At 39.0% G+C, this 16667-nt stretch overlaps 2 protein-coding genes and 1 long non-coding RNA gene across 4 annotated transcripts; 1 reads left to right on the forward strand and 2 right to left on the reverse strand.

Moving 5' to 3' along the window:
- The first annotated feature begins 175 nt into the window (after positions 1–175).
- Positions 176–16301, forward strand: LOC149118718 (molecular chaperone MKKS-like). Of its 2 annotated transcripts, XM_089271763.1 has the most exons (9): positions 176–1020; positions 1154–1245; positions 2324–2503; positions 3314–3545; positions 3904–4314; positions 4983–5137; positions 5835–6091; positions 6455–6711; positions 8578–16301. In XM_089271763.1, the coding sequence occupies exons 1-9, from the start codon at positions 964–966 to the stop codon at positions 8617–8619; spliced, it is 1683 nt and encodes a 560-aa protein (XP_089127889.1). In that variant the 5' UTR covers positions 176–963; the 3' UTR covers positions 8620–16301. The 2 variants fall into 2 exon arrangements, with proteins under 2 accessions (XP_089127889.1, XP_089127881.1); XM_089271755.1 differs by lacking the exon at positions 8578–16301 and having other exon boundaries at positions 6455–6870.
- On the reverse strand, positions 3537–4984 carry LOC149118719 (uncharacterized). Its single transcript, XR_016201577.1, has 2 exons — positions 4368–4984; positions 3537–4055 (listed from the first exon to the last, which is right to left on the reverse strand). It is a non-coding gene; the product is annotated as an uncharacterized LOC149118719 (long non-coding RNA).
- Positions 9215–11346, reverse strand: LOC149118720 (uncharacterized). The gene is made up of 2 exons (XM_089271771.1): positions 11212–11346; positions 9215–10714 (listed from the first exon to the last, which is right to left on the reverse strand). The coding sequence occupies exons 1-2, from the start codon at positions 11270–11272 to the stop codon at positions 10356–10358; spliced, it is 420 nt and encodes a 139-aa protein (XP_089127897.1). The 5' UTR covers positions 11273–11346; the 3' UTR covers positions 9215–10355.
- Positions 16302–16667: the final 366 nt, after the last annotated feature.

Raw genomic sequence — 16667 nt, forward strand, 5'->3', positions numbered from 1 at the left:
TCATCGCCGCGTTTTAAATGCACAACGTGTCTTATTCTCAATTGTGGTGGCATTTTACAGAGCCAAGCCCTGAAAACTAAAGGTGTCAGGTGTTTACCATGACAGGCACGGAAGGCAGTGCTCGGACTATTCGGTGACAACACTGGGACTCTAAAATTTTGTAAAAGCAAAAAATAGAAACATATCAAAAATAATTCTGATAAATGTATTTAACATCAATTCTGTCTTGAATTCCAAACATGATTTGTTACCCACAATGCAAGGATTTGAGTTAGAGACAAAACTAGAGGTCCAGAACAATGCTTTTCTCTGACTTTCCCTTGATAAAAATAACATTTCTCTAACCAAATAAACAACAGACATAGTAACGGTTTCTAGCCTGCCCTCAGGGGCAGCCCTCCTTTCCGCCCATTCATTATGACTGACAAGTTTTTAACAAATCCTTTTTTATAGGGAAAATGTCTTTTTTCTGACCATTTCCTGACCTTTAGCAGGGTGTCTAAAAAAACTCGATTAGCGAATAGTGCAGTGGTGAACAGTCATGGATAGTGGCGAATAGTCGTCAATAGTCACGGCTTTAGTTCAGCACTGATCTGGGTTCGTTGAAACTGATCACGTGAAAAAAAATAATAAAGTAAAATAAAATAAAATACGAATGTGAGGTAAGTGCTCTGTGATTAGTTTATCAACTGAAAAGACACAAACGACCTGCTCTGATAACCGGTTATAAAAACAACAACATCTAAGCTACATCTTGCGTTAATTAATTATCCAAACCGGTGGCGAAAGTATATGATGTAAGCAAGTATGTCAGCATATATAGTTTCGGTCAGCGGTTTACTATCAAAAGGCTCGGAGCCATTCCTGCAATTAACGTCATGTTGTATGCAAAATTTCCTATTTTCTTGTCAAAAGTTTACACAGTTGTGGAGAATACACATGGCTATACTGCATATGACCTGAATGGAGGGTAAAAGTGTTTCTTCAAGGCTGTCTACGAAAGACGAATGGACATCTCAGGTAGGCTGCCAGGAAGATACATTTTCACTTATAAGCAGCTTTTTTTTTTAAAAAAAAGAAATAAACTACTTAGTAGCTGAAGCTTATATATGGTATGTATTTTCCTAATATGAGTGTTTTGAATTATATGCAGATTGCAGTGCAGCCGTTGGATGATATTAAGTTAAAGGGCTCGCTACGCGCATTGAAGGATTTAGTTCAGACAGCGCTTGGACCAAATGGAAGGTAATTTTAAGTTCTTACATATAAAATCCCTAACTATATCAATGTAAGCGTAAATTTATTGTAATAAAATAAAACACTCAATTCTGATTGGTCCTCCCCACGTTTTAGTGGTCATTGTATTTAATTTGTTACTTGCATTGTAGCTTAGCCAATAACATGCTGTCAATCATGTTTACTGTAGTGTTGGCTGACACTATAGACCGATATATTGACCGATATATTGACCGACACTCAGCCAATACAAGGCTGATACAAGGCCGATACCTGGCTGATGTATCGACCGAGTATCAGTCAATATATTGGTCAACAGTATCAACCTGCACCACCTAATGTAAACATGATCCCATTTTGTTAATATCCCAGGTAATGAAGGGTTTAGTCTGCTAGATACCCTGGTCCCTGGGGTTTTCTTTCTTCTTCTTGTATCACAAAAAGCCATCTTTGTGGTGGTCAAAAAGAGTGTAAAAAGAAACTGAACTCACTTGCTGCTTCGTGACTCATTTTCGCTACTTCAGGGCACAAATTTGAACATTAGGATATGAAGAGAGCAAGAAAACCTCTGGAATCAGGGTATCTTCTCCAAAGTTTGCTGATTCATGACCTGTATTTGACTGATTTGTTAATGTACATTGATGTCAAACCCAGGGGAGGGGACCCTGGCCATATGTGAGAATTTGACATCTACTACACATCATCCCACCCCTTCAATTATTTTAAATACATGACATTTGTACACGTGGGTCCGGGCATGAGGGTTGGGATGCTTGACTTTGTGAGAGGAGTACTGAGCTTGAAGCCTAACCATATGTAATTGTTGGATCATCTTGGGAATAAAACCCATGACAACTGTTGGAAGGGAAGGGTTTGTTTTCCGTTATGCCTCAGTTAATTTATAACTGAAGGTAGATAAATATCCATTCTGCCAGCTAGGTGACAATGGAATCTAGTGTCACACTGTACAAAGTAATAGCTGTACCGATACAACAATAATTTCATTCAATACTTTTCACTACAATACATTTATCTTTATTTTAAAAACATGTGAAGTTTCCCATCTTTATACTTGTCTGATACTCAGGTTGAAGTTCTTCCAGTCATCCTTGGGTGGTCATGTGACTGTAACATCAACATCAGGCAAGATTCTTCACAGCTTGTCTGGCTTGTCACACCCCATACCAAGGTTGATACTATCTGCTGTGAAGGGCCATCTTGAAGGCTACAGTGATGGTGGTTTGAGAACAGCACTTCTCTTACTAAGGTGCCTATTAACCTACATGTAATTGCATTTCATCTATCAACACATACAACACATTGCATCCATCCATGAAGCGTGACAAATTAACACACAGTTTTACTTTTCAAACGTTTCAACAACACGCACCATGACTGGTACAAAGGCATTTTAAAAGAAAGATTTGTCACGTAAGATTTTAAATTTAAATTTATCTATGACATAATTTTTTATAATATCAATTATTAAATTCTTGAATTTATGAATTTACTTCCATTTTCAACAATGTAATATTGTTATATTTTTTATTGTAAAAAAGTCATTTTAATTTTATGTACTTACATTTTAGCTAGGTTGTATTTTCTTTGTTTACTTGTTTATCAATTAATTTATATTTATGTTACTTACTTTAAGAGTGGGCTTCCTGCAAGGCAGGTTTATGGCTAAGCGCAGTTGGTACTATATATATAGAATTGTCTTATCTACATTGAAAGTTTTGTCCGTTATGTATCACATGGAAAAATGTTAAATTATATTTCTCTTTCAAAGATAAAACCAGTAAGATGAAAGTCCCATATTTGGTACGGAACATGTACAAAAAATGTAATGTAGTTGAAATGATTGCAACAACAACTTGCTCACACCTTGGGTTTAACACCTTAAAAAAAAGGTGGAAAGAAATGCTTTGAAAGTAGAGAGTTGTATGAGACCTCATATAATCTTGCAGTTATAGTCAGGGACCAAATCTGCTAGTTTATCTTTTTTTGTAGAAAACTGTTACTGGTAATTGTGGAGGTGTGCATAGATTTATTGATCCTTATTGTTTCTCTGTTATAGTCTGATACAGTCATCCCTTGATCTGCCTGTCCCAAGAGCCGTCATCACTCAGATCAGTCAACATTCACTGCAAGTCATTACCAGTCACCTACAGTCATGTCGATGGAAAATGAACATTGATATTGGTAACATGAAGACCATGCTGTCCATTGTAAACAGCATAATTGGAACAAAGCCTGTTTGTCGTCTTAGTGAATCTGAGAAACAGTATTTAAGTGTGCTCGTCATCAAGGTACAGGATTTAATATTTTTTGTGTGTTTATCTAGCGGTGGATACATGTTCAAGGTGCCAATGCACTCACTTAAGTACAAGTTTTTATTAATACCTCAAACATGACTTACACAAGCTAAAGAGATATAACTACCCAGGCCAGTGCTTCAATAATTGAATGTTTGTTAACATGCTATACGGTGGCTTTAGACTCAAACTTAGAAAAACACATGTTTGATGTGAAATTTGACTCTGATCAGGGATGGTAATAAGAGGACATAACAGGAAATTCTTTTTGAGATAAACCTTGTTAACTTTTTTATTCCACAATGTCACAATGTCACAATGGTTTGACACAATGCATTGATCAAACACACAGGCATTTCTTCAATCACTGCCGAGTAATTCCCAAGACTCTTCAGTGTCTGTCACAGACCTTCAGCCAGTCCAAATAGTGACTTACGAGGGTGATCCTGTCAATGAATCCAAGATCATACAAGGTGTCATTCTTCAGGCCCCTGATGTTGCAACCTTTCAAAGAAAAAAAGCACTTTTAAGCCATCATACCAAAGTGGCTTTGTATAATGTCTCAATGGCAGGGGACACTGATGAATGGTTTAGCGACAACGTTAAAATAGAGACAGCAGGAAGTGGTCATGATGTTAACATGGAGAGTGCTGTACTACAGCAGATGTTGAAGGTTGCTGATTGGTTGCTAGCTATTGGAGTTAAAGTGGTAGCTTGCCAGAAATGCGTACATCCAGCACTGAAGCAGTACTTGAGAGATAAGGTTTGTATCCAGCCCAGGCAGACATAATCCTAGAAACAGATTTGGGCACCTACCTAAGTGCTGCCTTCACTTCATTTATTCACCTGCAAGATACAACTGGGAGTTAAGCTAAAGAATTCACCTAGTCATGCATACAGCTGTGTAGTGTTTCTGATATCATTGTAAATCTAAGGTCCTACATGTCCAAAAGACAGAGATCTTAAGGACTATGCATGCGTGTACAGTATGTGATAGATACAAGTGTTTTTGACTGAAACATTGAATGTCTCTGTCATGAGATGAAAAATGGGACCCAAAATAGTTGTTGACAGCTGTTTTGTTGGGTGAGACAGTTCTAGTGGACTAATTTCTTATAAGGGATTAAAGACATAATACACTGAGATAATGCATAATTTGGACTGTCTTTTGTTTGTTTCTTGTTGTATGTATTGCTTGTGGCACATGGCAATAATAATTATTATCGCTGACAATTAATAGCAAGACTGGCAGCCCTGTAGTCTTCATGGAAGAAATGAGATCTAAATGAAATCTAAAACTCAGCTAATTTAGAAACAATTTCAATTTTTGTACAACTAGTGGGATTGACAGACCTGTACACAGCAGTCACTTGTTAGTTTTTTTTTTTTTTTTGTTTTTTTTTTTGATAACTTGTTTTGTTTTCATCATAGGGTGCTTATGTGATTGACCGTCTATCCATTGTTCACATCTCTGCTGTGCGACGTCTGACTGGAGCAACAATCCTGAGCACTTTCAGCATGGACATTACTGAATCAAGCTTTGGTCAAGTCGGGAAGATTGAACATATGGTGTTGAATGACAAAAGGTCAGCTTCCTAAATCCAATAGTGCATTTAACGTATGGTGGTACAACCCACCATGTACTCTACATGTACATCACTTTATTTTAATTTCCATCCTTTGGTAATTATGATTACATAACGTCTTTTACCCTCAGTTTTCATTTTTTCATAACTGTTATTCTGATCTTGATTCTTACTAATAAAATTACTAGATTTAGAGCGGTTTTCAACTGAGTGTCAAAAGTAATCAGGCAGTTACATTAGTCTTGGTTTTACCACAGTTTGAGATTGGTGGAATAGTCTAATTGGTAAGTAATGGTTTGGTTTTGGTTTTACGGCACTGAATTGAAAACCACTCTATTGAGCCAGGTTTGGTTTGACTTGGTTGAACTCTCCTATCAGAAGCATCACTTCAGTCCATACCTTTATTCACCATACACTTGCAGTGTACAATGACAGTAATATCTCAAATAAATGGGCCTTCTGCATCCAATGGTCACATGATACAAAATACACCAAGCTGGATGGCAAAACAATACAGCAGTCTCCCAAACAAACTTAAGGGACTAACCAACCAGTCAACCTTGATTTTGCTTTGAATTAGAGGTACATGCCTGTGCAGAGCTTATCATGCTGCATGGTAAATGTCATGTCAGTGACAACTGGTTTCAAAAAGGCCAGTTAGCAAACCTGCTTTTCTTTTTCGTATATTTTTAAACAGCTACATTCATTTGGTGCCAGAGTCCTTATTAACTTCATCTTCCGTGTGTACTCTTTTGCTGTGCTCACCAGATGAGACATCCCTTGACGAGCTGAAGACAGTTTGTCAAGCATCTGTTAGTGCGTTATATGAGACTTTGGGATGCCCATATGTGGTGCCTGGTGCTGGATGTCTAGACACTCACTTAGCATCATTCTTGAGACAGTATGGGAAAACGAATGGCTCAAAGATTGCTGCAGATCTTGGCTGTACTAGAGGTAAACACCTTGTTTGGCACTGGTATATAGCTTTGTGTGCTTTAGCAGTAACCCTCAGGGTCTTCAACAGTAACCACCTGTACTTCTTGATCTAAGCCGGCTACCCTGCTTAGCTAGTATTCCCATTCCTTATAAAAAGATGGCAAAATCAGCCACCTTCTCCAGCAAAAATGCTGCTACTTGGAAACTCTGTGACGACCCTGTAACCTTACTTGCCACTAGAAATCCAAGTTGCAAGCTTGCTGATGAAGCTTGCCTGTTGGCTTGAAATGCAAATTGATTGAATTATTTTTAAGTGAGTTTGAAGTCCTTGGACATGCCTTATAATTCCTACTTTAATCTCTAGGAATTTCTTTTTCTTAGGTCAATTTGTTGCTATCATCAACAATGTAGCCCATTGCCTTGAATCCTTGGCCGGATACCTAGAGCATGACGGTGGCAGTCACGTGACTGACTCAGCCAATCAGCATCACTGGAGTCTTTCTCCCAGAGCACTGGATCTTAAGCCCAGCATGCTTCACTGCATGTGTGGTTTGGTGTCATGTGATCAGTCATTAGAGTGGAGCATGATGGGACATGTCGAGAACTCCTCTGGTCATAACAGAAACAGCTGTTGCACAGTGGGTACTAAGGAAATATTTGACAATGCTGTCCTCGATGTGTACTCAATAAAGATAAATTGTTACAGGACTGCATTTGAAACTGCTAATGCTATAATAAGAATTCACTGTGTAGTTTGTAGCAGTGTGGCGGGAAATTAAAACTCGCAAGATATTTACGGTGCCGCCTATTGGTTCAGTTCTCTTTTCAACGTCTTAGAAGTAATTTCCCTGTCATCTTTTCTGTTCCAGTTTTATAAACCACAATTACGTTAGTATTCTCTTTTTTATCATTTGTCTTGAATTTTTTGGGTGGTTTTTTTTTTTGGGGGGGGGGGGGGGGGAGTTTGATAGATGAAAGTTGCACGTCCTTCTGATTCAAGTCCGAGGGAACAAGATGCTCCAGAGCTTACAACTGGGCCTGTCAGCTTGACCACTAAGTAAAACAGTATGAAAGGCACAGTAGAGCGCCGTACCCTAGCCCCCCTTTCCTAGGCAATTAAAATCTTCATGCACGCGTTGAGTTCTTATTCCATCTTAGTGGAAAGCCAGCAAAACAATCCTTTATTTAAAGTGGTCAGCACGCCACGAGAGTAACGCCACAAAATATTCGAAACGGAAAGAATCGAAAATGACTCCTATCATAATCGGCGTTTTACCGGCAGCCCTGTTTACCCTGAGCATTAAAAAAGCGCCGACAACTGTTTTTAGATACTATTAGATCTCCTGAAGGGTCGCTTTGTTCGAAAGCCGGTTAACGCTAACCCAGGATTAAGAGTTAACCGAAGTATTAATTTTTCCTATATAAAAATGTGTTTTACTGTTTACGTTTTGTGAAGTTTGAGCTTAGTCAGACTCAGAACAGAAGGACAAACAGTATAAACATAAAACCTCACCAAAAGTTACACAACTCAAATCAAAATTCTCGCTAATCCTGGGTTAGCTTAATCGGGCTTTGGACAACCCGGACAACAAAACGGAAGTGAAATTAGACAGTATGACCGTTAGTGAATTTATGTTTTTTGATTCATTTGGAGAAATCTACCAAACTTGGGTAAATGAATTGACAGTCTAGGCACTGTCATTGCCCGCTGAGGAAACGGGCGGCGTTTCGACACACAACCCAAATAACTGTTGCAAACAAGACTGCGGAGGCCCTTTGCTCCCCACGGAGTGAAGGTGGCAGAGAAGGAGAGAAAGAGCAAGACGGGTGTGGTAACCTAATTATCAATTCAAAATGTGTTACTTTTATAAAGGAGTGTTAATCGAGTAACAATATCGCTTGGAAATCATCGACGAGCCGAAGAGGTCACACAAAAAACTATTGAAACCTCTCGGGAAGATCGAGCACTACTACGAATGACGAACGCTAACTTTATCTTAAAGGTATATTCTATAGAAAATTCAAAAGAAAACCTCTTCGAGATGCGTAATGTTTGACGCCGCTCATTCGATATATCATGATATTATGAGCTCATAAACTCATTCATCAAAGGCGTCATTGCTGTTACAAAACATAAAATTGTATAATATCCCTGGTATAGAAGCTTTCAGAGAAAGTTTAATTTTTTGTTATAGTAATCTGGCTGAGCGCACGTGGCCCTCAACTGCAATGCTCGTCTGTAGTGGAACTTATTTAATCATTTAAATTTTTCGCTCTGTGGTTAATGCTATCGGCTTTGTGTTTACTTTACTACCCTGTACCATACGAAAAACTAATAGCTTCCTGCAAGAAGCCTGAAATTGTGAAATTGACGGTTTCCAAACGAATTCATGATACATATCCAAGCCACGCTTATTGATACTTTTGCGTGTGGTTTAAAATCCCTTAAATAAACTTTGAAGTCCTTTCACTAGACATTTACAAATTATCTTTTCGTGTTTCAGCTAAGCAACGACATCAATGACAAACCTGTTGATTCGACTTGATGGCAGATAGTGATGACCACAGAAACACTGAGCGAGTAAGTAGTCTTGTAAGGGAGGTCGATGATTTAAAATGGAGTGCGTGCGAAAGCAGACGGATTTCAGCTTGTTGTTTTATGTAGAAGCGCTTGCAGTCCAGTTAAACAATGGTGGGGCAAATTGACTTGCAACCCGGAGTAAGTGCGCAAACTGTACTGTTAAACTTAATCAGTAGATATATTTAAGACGTTATCGAAAATCTGAATATCGCAATGGCAAAAAAATAACCCTAATGGAAATGATAAGACCAACCTGTCTTGAATCAGAGCTGTTCCGTGCTGCGCGTGCTCGGCTAACCGACGCCCCTGAAATATTGTTCAGCCCGGCCTGATGTGAATCCTAGACACATCGCCTTAGGGAACCAGGGAAGTTTCGTGCTATTTTTAAAATAGAAAGACTCGTTCTTCCTCCCGCCGACTTTCAGCAGAACATTCGTTTCAGAAATTATCCAACGAAACTTCGGCGACAGCAGGTTTTAATCGAAGCTGCTATGAACACGTTGCTTTCGCGAGAACAATTATTAAGTTCTCGTGTCATGAATATTTAAAAGACAGCTGAGTTTTCTAAAAAGCACATGCCTTGTCTTTTATTTGCTTCAGGAGGTTTTCCTCTTCTAATCAAGAATCTTAACAGAATAAGGCCGGTTCGTTTAATTTTATCTGCAGCTGGTGATTTTAATGCTGTTGCCTTTTTCGTTGCATTCGAGGAGTAATACAATATAAATTGGAATAGAAATCGCTCTAGCTCGCTGTCCTCAATGGAACATTGTCTGGGTGTGATCAAGAGCCCATCACTGGTGTAATATCGTCTTCCGCACGTGTTAGCAGTCGCAAGCTGTTTACATTCACAAACGCAAGCGAATAACTATTTAAATCATTGTCATTCACGACACACAATCATGGCCATAAGGCGTTAAAGACGTCGCCCAACGACGTTTTCCCAGCGGCCGCGTAATACCAGTTATTGACTTGACGTTATTGCAATAATTTCGTAATCGATAACTGATGAACAGTTCATAGATTAGATCAGTTACCAGAATAGTAATTGTTATAATGACGATGATGATGATGATGATGATGATTAAAAGAGGACTGTGATGACGGTAACGATGATTAATTTATCACATGTGGCTACTAAAAACATACTTCGCATAACGCATCGAAAGAAAGTCGGCGCATGAATCACTATCTATAATTAAAATAAACTATAGTCGCTAATTTAAACGCTCCGAAAATTTAGGGGGTCTCTAAATTACCTCATGTTTTCGGAATTCTTTGTTACTATAAGCCGAAGTCCTGGAGCCATATTCCCTTTGAGAACCCGAATACATCGAGCACATTACGACGTTTAGTCTCGAATCATTTTCAATCAAATGTGATCACCTCAGATATGACTTTGTTAATTAGAAAATGTTCACAAATTTGGGTGCCTTCCATTTGACGACAATTCCGGAATTTTCGAAACGAGGGCAAATTTCTTGAGAAAGTTTCCGAGAATTCGAAAATCACACAACATTTTCGAAAATTTAGATAAAGCTCACGAGGATATTCTCTTTTCGGTAAATTGTAGAAAATGCTGTTTTATTTGCCTCTGGAAATTTCCGGAAATGCAAACCTGAAGTTTTGGTCGGAAGGAAAGCGCCCTTTGACACCAATTAATTTTACGTCTTCTCAGCCTAACAAGTCGCCATAACCATCTAGCTAGATAATGTTCGTCTCTCTCAATGGTTCTTTCTTGGTAACACGCTCGTAGCTAAATGCTGTAAGGTCGATTGTCTGAAATCCACCGTCCAAAATTAATTCACTGACGGCTCGCCCTACAGCGGGAGACTGCTGACTACCATGACCGCTAAAGCCTTTTTTCTCAAGATTCATTATTCCACAGTTGTAGGGATCTGACTTAGTAAATGATCCATCCAACAAAATGCGGTCATTCCGGTCAGCCATTTGTATGCCTCGCGCAAGCGTTCTGCAGGGTTCATCCTTTGATCCACAATTGTAAGAATCGTTTCCGCGATGGCGTGATACATAAACGTCTTTGTATGCGAAGGCATGATACTCTATTTGTAAACAAAAAGAAAAGAAATCACCTCTTCAGATAATTTTGTTGGATGCTTTACAAAATAATTTCTACTAGTTTCTGTTGATTCTTGATCGAGGTTGATAAATGAATTATTTCAATCATTTTGGATACATTAAACAATCCAGAAACATTTTCCGTTCACTAGGGCTACAATCATGGTACGATTCGAATAAAAATGGGGCATTTTGGGATAGAATTCCGTTTCTGCTCGTTATTTTGACCGATTCAGGCAGCCATACCAATGCTTTCCTGCCGGCTGAGTTTCATCATGTGATTATAGAAATTTTGAGCAAGGTGAGTGAAAACGTCCCATGCTATAGCCAAATAAGCAAGTGTTTTAATGCAAGTCTTAAAACGTCAAAGACTGAGTCCCAAGTTTAATTCAAAGCAAAGAGATAATGGCAGATTCACCAAACCATTTTAAAGAGACTCAACAAAATTCGCTTGGTTACAAATACTGTTTTCTTCACTCACCTTGTTCAACGACGATGACGATAATAGAGATCAACAGTATTTCGTACAGAACACGAAACATTCTGGAATCGTACGTACTGACGCAGCCAAAGAAAATTCAAAACAGCGGAATCGTTTCCTTACCCTTCGATAACGAGCCCAGCCGGATAAAACTGAAATATTGGAACAGTCTGAAACAGTCGTATGACGGAAGGGTTTTTATTTCAGTTTCGCCGGAACAAATGTCAGTTTTGCTTACGTCATGGAAATGCTTTGTTTGTGTAATGCTCAACAAATAAGATAAGGAATAAAAAAAAGAAACCAAATTCTCCGAAGGAAAAAAAGAGACCGACTGGTACTGGTTTACCGATAATCTGTAACGCGGGAAAACCTTAGCAGCACTCATAAAAAAAAAAACGTTCAGGAAAGAAAGAACTTAAAACCTAGCATACACAACGTGATTAGGGCAGGTGCAGTGATTTGCCAAAATATGGATTTCCCTGGGCCTATTGGGCCGTGTTAAGAGTGAATGCCTATAAAAATGGACCTAAATCGCCTATCAATGGTACAGGTCGAAAAATTGATTTCGCTTGTATTTTGTCCATAGATAGGTCGTAGTAAGAATAGAAACGGACCATAGTTAGTTTCTGCTAATACAGCTTTCTTTGGTAGAAATACGCCAAAAACGATTTCGACCCGACTGGGCTCAAAATCTACTTCCGGTTTTGCTGAATTTTCCGAATATTTGATTGCTTCGCGCTCCGCAGAACAACTACTTGAGAATCGTTCAATGGATTTTATATTCAGTTCAGGTCTTGGTAGTATGACTGAGCGAAAAATAAAATAAATCAAAGTTAGTTTTGAGCCTGAAAAGAGGTAAAACTGAAACGCAAAATTTTACAGTATGTCGCAAGAGAATTATTGCTTAAAAACATCGCCATATTTTTCTATGGGCTATAACTTTAAATACCATAAAAACACTTTCTACGGGTTAAATATACACCCACCTGTTAGGATATCAAAAAATATCTCTGGGCAAATGGTTTCAAGTCGCCCGCCTTGGCCTGTGTTTCTCATAGATTTTGCCCAAAATCCGCCGTTGGAATGTAAGCAATTGCGTGACGCGGATAGCCACTCTCGAGTAAAATATTCGTTTCCAGCAATCCGATGAAAGCAATTTTTGAAACGTTGTGTGGATAAAATAATGGAAAATGTTTTTTTTGTTGTTTTTTGTTTTTGTTTTTTTTGTTTAACTTAGTATAAATATATATGTTTTTTCATTTGCATTGCGACACCCACGACATCCATGATAAAGAACGTTACTACAGTACTCCGGGAAATGATTTTAACACTTGTTTATTTTATTGATTTCACTGATAACTTACAACACAGTAGCAGTTTCAGAGATACACTTAACCAATCCTCTATGATTTATGGCAACTGAATCATTGACTGACAAATAAAGTCAAGTGGAAATACCATAATTTCTATAGACTACTAACTGCGTGACGGCATCTCAGCTCTTCTAGCTGTGTAGAAAATTTGTACCTACACAATATGCTCAAACTCAGCTAGAAAACCCGGAATTTCTTGAATTGAATTAGCCGAGGAAGAAATTGCGTTTAAGTTTCAATCATACTGGGAAAAAAATCCATCTTTTCTACTTTGGTTGTTTGATCAATTAACTGAAATTTGCAGATCAAAACACTGGTAGACAAATAAACATTACAGTGGTCGATCTAGGACTAGGTTTACAATAAAGGAGTTCCCGAATTCATCAATTTTAGAGTATTCGGATTAGTAGGGGTTTACAGTGAAAGGATATTCGGATTCTTAATCGTTTATACACGACGATAACTCCGGGAACATTCATGATGGAATGGTTAACAAGCAGTTTGTTGCCTCGACAACGAGAAACAAAATGCCTCCGAAAATAAGGCTAGGGGTAGGTTGAGACAGTCTGAAGTTTTCTTTCAACTCGCTGACCACGGTACTGTTGATCGTGCCATCGTCGTCATCTGCGCAGTAAAGTATAAATTGGGCACGGTTTCTGAGGAGTATGGCATTACCCATTATAAAAGTGATTACTTACACCTGAAACAGCACGAGGTAATCACTCAGCGACCGCCATCAAATCATCGGCCATCAATGCGCCTACGACTCGACTACGACTGGATCATGTAATCCTCCATTTTCGTTCCACCGCAAACTCAAAAGATCACAGGCGGAAAAATATCTGGATTCGAGAGAAAATCGTTCACACGACAAAACTATCCGGATTCAAAAATTTTCGGATTCAAAGTTCCCACTTTAAATTCCGGATTCAAAATCTCCGGAGACACGACCAAACCGGGGGGTTTTTATTTCGGTTTCGTCCACTTTTGTGTAAATGGCAAAATCAATCCGGCACTAAAACATTCTGGATTCATCACGAATCCGGAACAATTTCCTCTAGTGTAAACCTGCAATCCTGGCCATAAGTTGTTGGGACACCTCCCATTTTTGCGCGTTGAAACCCACGATTTCAACTACGTCCTTAACGTTTTAGAACAAAAGATGAATGGAAGCAAGTACAATTGACCCCCCCTCTCCCCTAGCAATGTTGCATGAAAATGAAGCTATTCTGAAGACTAGATTGGATGTGGGAAAAAAGGAAAAAGGGACAATAGAAAGTGGTTAGACAGTTGTGTTGGAACCAAACGCGATTGCTGAAAAATCGCTATTATTGGAATAAGACGTGAATATCTATCTTATCGTCTCTTTAGTTCGAGAATACTGTTCTAGGAGGCGAACAACTCTTGAAACGAGGCTATTCTGAGGCTATTGTCAAGGATTTTTCTTCAAGATTTTTATCAACATTGACAGGGGGAGGGGGTAGGCGGGCTTGCGCGGTTTTGGTCTTAAGAGAGGCTGCCTGTGGAGTCATCTGCCGTAACTGTCCCAACACTTTTGACCAGGATTGTAGTCTTAAATGAACAGCGAACATCCATCTTGTTTTGTTCGCGGAAGTCGGTCACAGAGGAGCGAATTTCAATGAAATATATATATAATTTGATTAAGTAATTAGCCAAAAATAGGTTGGCCGCCAAAACAGTTTAGGGCTTAGCCTAACTTTAACCTTAAGTTTTAAGACTGAAGAAAAAAAGGAAAAAGCACTGAGCATTTCAGTTGTTTGAAACAGAAACATTCGCGCACAATGAACTATGTATAGTACGTGGGTAACCAGGAAAGCAATCCGTCCAGCACAGTAATTGTTCAAATTAACAGCTTACCGAGACACTCGCACTGTCGATGCCTCTTATTTATGACTTTTAGGATTTGTTTACTTTACTTTTTCCGACTTTTTAGCAGGAGAAAAAGCACTAAATGTGCTGGCACAAATAAAAAGGTTTAACCGAAAATCGATCCGTCGAAATCAACAAATACAAATTTAATCACTGTAGCGTTCCTTCAGATCACGTAAGGCTACAAACCAACAATATCAACTTTTCATTACGCTTAACAAATGAACTTAGAACGATTTTCTTTCTAGAACTCGTTCTTGTAATTAAAATGATCAGAGAAAGAACGACAGCCTAAAACGACATAGCAGTAACACCCGAACTCCGAGTAAATTGCTTTTAATTGGCGTTTTTAATTAACGAAATTTCCAAAGCGATGACTTTCAAAATATAAAAGTTAAAAGTGGTCCATTATGTTTTTCTTTTTTCACCCAAATGTTCTAAGATAGCCATCTGCGGTTTGTTGGAAACGAATTATGTATTCAGGGTGACCGCCAGAGTCACGCAATTGTTTACATTCTCACGGCGGTTCAGGGAAAAATTCATGAGAAGCACAGGCCAAGGCGGGCGACTTAAAACCATTTGCCCAGAGATATTTTTTGATTTTCAAACAGGTGGGTGTACAGTTAACCCGTATAAAGTGTTTTTATGGCATTTAAAGTTATAGCCCATAGAAAAATATGGCGATATTTTAGTGCTATAATTCGTTTGAAACACATCGTAATATTTTCCGTTTGTGTTCGATCTCGTTTCAGGCTGAAACGAAGCCTCGATTTATTTTATTTTTCGCTCAGTCATACCATGAAGACCTGAGCTGAATGTAAAGACCATTGAAAGATTCTCAAGTAGCTGTTCTGCGGAGCACGAAGCAATCAAATATTCGGAAAATTCAGCAAAACCGGAAGTAGATTTTGAGCCTAATCGGAAAAAAATCGTTTTTCGCAAATTTCTCCCCAAAAAAGCTGCATTAGCAGAAACTAACTATGGTCCGTTTGTTTACTAGCTAGGGCCAATCTATGGGCAAAAAATGAGCAAAATCGATTTTTCGACTTGTGCCGTTGTTTGGTCCATAATTACGGGCACTGGCTCTTAAGTCCCCCGTTTATCGGGTAAGATGTGCAACCGCCATCTTTACTTCCTACGGCACCTGTTAGCGATATGGAGTGCTATACTGCACTGTATAATAGAGTTATAGTTAACCCGCAATAAGTGGTTGCGGCTTACTTTTCCCGATGTTCTCAAATTAATTTGGCGGTGTCAACTAAACCTGTTATAATTTCTCGTCGTCTGTTGATCGATAGTAGACCATAAAGTTATTACCGTTTCTCCCTCCTTGACACATTATTTATACATCAAAATAAAATGAAGTGAAAACCGGAACTTGCAAATGACTTCAACGGAAGTTATAATTTGCTGAAGCAGATTTGAACTAAATTTACCCGGGCAAACTAACAAACAGTAGCCGTCTTCTTCTTTACATCCCAACACTACGCCCAATCATTGCAAAATTGCGCGAAATATGATTTTGAAAAGGGCGGGATTTTATTGTCAATATCACATCACCGGATCAGGTGTAGGAGACAACAAGCAGAAGACGCAGTGACTAGTTAGCGTGCTGGCCGACTATGGAATCGAGCGGTCCCAGTTCGAGGCCAGGGGCCCGTTTCTCGAAGGTCCCGAAACGTTTTCGCACCCGGAAAGCCGTGGCAAAATCTTCAAACCTTATGATTACAGAGCTGTTTTATTCACATATTCTTAACATGAAGAGAGGTTCTCTTCATACAAAAAGTTTCAGGCGTTTACATCTCTTTGTTTTTAGATACAGATTAATTAACAAAAAAACAAAAACAAAAAAAGCGCTTTGCTGGCCCCGGCGAAAAGTTTCCAGGGCTTTCGAGAAACGAGTTCCTAGCCGGAGCCATTGCATTACTTCTTGGGTCAGAAATTTTACTCTCACAGTGCATTCCTCACCCCCCAGTTGTATAAATGGGTACCGGGGGGAGTTAAATGCTGGGGGAGGGAGGTGTTGGGGTGAGGGTGGGGTAATCCTGCCATGCGTCAGAACCGGGTGTATCCAGGTGGGAGAAGAAGTGCTTATCCCTGTAATTCAACGCTGTTTAGAAACCGGGATTAACTATGGAGGGCCGACGCAGACTTACCAGCTTATTGTCACAAGTGAGACGCGCCGGGAAGCGA

Source organism: Orbicella faveolata, unplaced genomic scaffold, assembly GCF_042242905.1.
Source record: "Orbicella faveolata isolate gen_17 unplaced genomic scaffold, um_ofav_v1 contig_1, whole genome shotgun sequence".
Lineage (NCBI taxonomy): Eukaryota > Metazoa > Cnidaria > Anthozoa > Scleractinia > Merulinidae > Orbicella > Orbicella faveolata.